At 57.9% G+C, this 4,065-nt stretch overlaps 1 protein-coding gene and 1 non-coding gene across 3 annotated transcripts in view; both read left to right on the top strand.

Moving 5' to 3' along the window:
- Positions 1-2,983: 2,983 nt before the first annotated feature.
- RPL13 (ribosomal protein L13) overlaps positions 2,984-4,065 on the top strand; it is a 2,663-nt gene continuing 1,581 nt past the window's right edge. The window contains exons 1-4 of one of the 2 annotated variants that reach the window (XM_006751767.3): positions 2,984-3,096; positions 3,266-3,386; positions 3,474-3,615; positions 3,798-3,971. In XM_006751767.3, coding sequence (XP_006751830.1) covers positions 3,283-3,386; positions 3,474-3,615; positions 3,798-3,971 — 420 coding nt within the window. In that variant the 5' untranslated portion in view covers positions 2,984-3,096; positions 3,266-3,282. The other variant, XM_081806218.1, reaches the window with a different exon arrangement.
- Positions 3,664-3,743, top strand: LOC115938910 (small nucleolar RNA MBII-202). Its single transcript, XR_004073903.1, has one exon. It is a non-coding gene; the product is annotated as a small nucleolar RNA MBII-202 (small nucleolar RNA).

The raw sequence follows: 4,065 nt of genomic DNA, 5'->3' as shown, positions 1-4,065 counted from the left end.
CAATTCTGGACAGCTGAGATGCTGGAGAGTTGGGGTTCTGTGATTAAGCAGCAAACATTATCCTGTCCTAGCTGTTACTGGGCTACTGCTTTTCCTAACTCAACATATTTATATGCCATATTAATACGACATAGCATGCTAGTTTTTGCATAGTATTTTGGGATATATCTTTTAGCCCCAAAAAACACAATAAAATCACTTTGCTGCTATGATACTAATTTAAGAACTCAAGGTGTATGTCTGAGAGGGCTCCACACACTACTGCTGACTGTTTAAGTGGGATTTCTTTGAAGCCAACACCCACAGCATCGGTGGGAGGACGCCAGTCAGGTACAGGTACTGAATGAGCAGGCTCTGCTGTGAGGAACGGGCTCAGTCTTGCAAGGAAATTCTGGGAAGCTGTCCTGAGCTCCTCCCACACCTTCAGGGATGTCCACCCAGGAATCGCTGGCCACCTTGAGTGCAGTTCCCAGGGGTATTAGCAAGCTCTTTCAGTGGCCCTTACAGGCCAAAGTTGGGGACAAAAGCCTGGAGCAGAGCCGTGGCTGTGGAATTCTGTGCCCAGGACAGGGCCTGTCCCTATAGCTACTGATTTCTAAAATGCTTGAGCCAGCCAAGTCTTTGTATCAGAAGGACTCCTGCTTAATAGTTGACAACGTTCACTCTTCTTTTCCAACAAGAAAGCCGAGCCCGTCCCCAGCAGGATTTCACATCAGAACCAGTTTCACCGGGCGCCTGGGTGGCTCAGTCGGTTAGGCGGCTGCCTTCGGTTCGGCTCATGATCCCGGGGTCCTGGGATCGAGTCCCTCATCGGGCTCCCCGCTCTGCGGGGAGCCTGCTTCTCCCTCTCCCTCTGCCTACTTGTGTTCTCTATCTCTCTGTCAAATAAATAAATAAAATCTTTAAAAAAAAAAAAAAGAACCAGTTTCACCTCAATATTCTGCACACTTTCCAAAGGAATCTGCAATCTGGCATGGTGTGTGCTGGAGACCAAGATTTTTGAATTACAACTTCACTTTCTTACCACTAACTTGATTTCTGAGCAGTGTTTCTATTTTCAGACCTCTGTCCCCCAACCAGTGACCCATGGCCACATCTCAACTATGAGCGGCTGGAGCACAGGTGGAGATGTGGGTCGGGGCAGATGGAACTGCATGAGTCTGGGAGTCTGTCCAGAAAGAGAAATTGCAGGTAGGGACAGGAATGTGTTGGAGATTAGTAAGAGCAATGATCCACTGAAAGGGGTCTGAGAAAGACATGGGAGGTGCAGGCTACCATTTGATAGATCGTGTTCAAAGAAATACGGCATGGGCCAAGGCAAGTGTTTATTCAACAAGTGTTTTCTCCAGCATCACTCTGCTGCAGTTACGTTGCCACAACAGAGTGTGGGTTCAAGCTCCAGTGCCACTAGAAAAAAGTGAAATGAGATGGGGGAAGAGTCCGTCTCAAGGTTTCTGTGAGCACTGAATGAGGGACCATCCGCTCTCTTCCATGCTCCTCTCCTGCACCCCTTTGCCACAGCGGCTCCTAATACATCACACGGAAGCAGAGCCGTGTGTGGTTCTCATCCCGTGCCGGGTGCTGTGCTGTGTTCCGTGGCCTGAACACAGCCAGTCGTCCCACTTCACAGAAGGGAAAAGTTAAATAATGGGCCCAACGCCTCGAAACTAGTACAAACGTAGAACCCAAGCCAACCGCACAGCCTCTTTCTTTGTGACTGGTCACTGACCCTCCAGTTTAGCCCATCTGCGTTCACGAAAGTGGCGGAGACCAAAGAGATTTTAAACTTCCCCTGCACTTCACAGACACATACGCTTCCAAGTTTGTGAGAGGTGCTTTCGCTAACAGCCTTGCATTTGCTAACAACTGCCGCTAAAGCAGGCCTGATCTAGTCCTTGTTTCCTCACTGAGCAGGTATTTATTAAAGGCAGGGCCAGGGTTGGAACTTTGCACGTAGGCTCAGTGCGTCTGAACAGACCGCAAGGGGCCCCATAGATGACACACGTTCTGTGTCCCTGGCCCAACCCTGTAATCCCTCAGTGCATCCCAACCGATCTTTCTAACACCAAGGGCGTCTCAACAGGGAAAAACTCTTTATCAGCAGCACACAAGCCCCCAAATGTCTCATTTAGTGTCATGAAATTCCTTGAATGTTCAGTTTTATTAGAAGCCTGGTGCTTGGGGCGAGGGTGGGAAAGAAGGGATCCTGGGACGGAAAGGCGGTTTCCTAGACGCGCCCTGGAGAAGAGGAGACGCGCGGGGCACAGGTCATGGAGGTCTACCTGGCAACTTGGCATCTTTTCAGGACGCTCGTCTCGTGCAGGCGGCCGTCTGCGGCCGACCCCGCATTCGGCCCCAGCCGCCCGACCTCGGGGATCCGCCAAGAGGAGGCGGTTGTGCGGCGCTGCGTGAAAACGCATGTGAAGTACTCTGCCCCCTGAGAGAAAAAGCTCGGCAAGGGTCAATTCCGTGTAAAGAAAGAAGCACAAGGGGCGCCTGGGTGGTTCCGGCGGTTAAGCGTCTGCCTTCGGCTCAGGTCATGATCCCAGGGTCCTGGGATCGAGCCCCGGTCCGGGCTCCCTGCTCGGCGGGGAGCCTGCTCCTCCCTCTCCCACTCCCCCTGCTTGTGTTCCCTCTCTCACAGTGTCTCTCTCTCTCTTCAAATAAGTAAATAAATAAAAATTTTTTTTTTTTAAAGAGACAAGTACAAATGTTCGAAAAAGATGGAAAGCGCAAAGACCGGGACGCGGACGCGACGTTTTAGGGTTGGGGCACGTACCGAGTCCCGTGACGCGCGGACGCCGGAAAGACGGCACTTACAGCGCCGCTGCTCTCCTCTGGCCTGGCCGTTCCTCTTTCGGAGCCGCGGAGTCCCTCAGCCGCCCGCCTTGGACCCAGGACGGCTCCGCTTCCAGAGCGCTGCGGGTGGGAGGCGCCATGTTCGCCCAGGGCCGGGAGGCCGTGCACGTCACTTCCGCGACCCCCGGCTCTGATTGGGCAGAGAGCGTCGGCGCTTTTGATTGGCTGAGCCCAGTACCATCCCAGGGTGCTTTGCGGCGCCCGTTCTTTTCCGCTGGCCGTTCTCCTTCGGAGGAGGTGAGTGTGCGGGATCCGGGCGCCGTTGGCGGCATCGGGCCGCATCCGCCGCCATCCGCTGCCATCGGCGTAGGGCTGCGCCGGGCGCGGCCACAGAGGGGCTCCGGGCCCGCGCCGCAGACGGGAGAGGGCCGTGGCCCGGGCCCTGACTCGCTCCCCGCGCTCCCAGGCCCGTAGGCGGCGGCCATGGCGCCCAGCCGCAATGGCATGATCCTGAAGCCCCACTTCCACAAGGACTGGCAGCGGCGCGTGGCCACGTGGTTCAACCAGCCGGCGCGGAAGATCCGCAGGTGAGCCGCGGGGCGGGCGTTAGGGGCGGGGGCCCGCGGGGCGGCGTGGACGCGGCGGGCTGAGCGAGCCGACCGCTCTGTGCGCAGACGCAAGGCCCGGCAGGCCAAGGCCCGCCGCATCGCCCCGCGCCCCGCGTCCGGGCCCATCCGGCCCATCGTGCGCTGCCCCACGGTGAGGTACCACACCAGAGTGCGAGCCGGCAGGGGCTTCAGCCTGGAGGAGCTGCGGGTGAGTGAGGGCGCAGCCGCGCGGGGGGCTCGGGGGGCGCGCAGTCCGTGATGACAGTCTCCGGAATCGCTGTACTCGGTGATGAAAGTACGCTGAACCCTTTTCCATCTGACGGCTGAGCGCCCGGCGGCCGCGCGGCGCCGCGGGGACCCCGGGGGCTTCATCCGTGTCTGTCGGGGCAGGTGGCCGGCATCCACAAGAAGGTGGCCCGGACCATCGGGATCTCGGTGGACCCGAGGCGGCGGAACAAGTCCACGGAGTCCCTGCAGGCCAACGTGCAGCGGCTGAAGGAGTACCGCTCCAAGCTCATCCTCTTCCCCAGGAAGCCGTCGGCGCCCAAGAAGGGCGACAGCTCTGTGAGTGCGCCGGGGTCCTGGCGGGCCTGCCCCCCCCCACACACACAGGGCGCACGGGGCGGGAGGGCCTGCCCCCCCCCACACACACACAGGG

Source organism: Leptonychotes weddellii, chromosome 16, assembly GCF_054177405.1.
Source record: "Leptonychotes weddellii isolate Sample4059 chromosome 16, ASM5417740v2, whole genome shotgun sequence".
Classification (NCBI taxonomy): domain Eukaryota; kingdom Metazoa; phylum Chordata; class Mammalia; order Carnivora; family Phocidae; genus Leptonychotes; species Leptonychotes weddellii.
The sequence above is the reverse complement of the archived record's forward strand: the minus strand, read 5'-3'. Positions and strand labels throughout refer to the sequence as shown.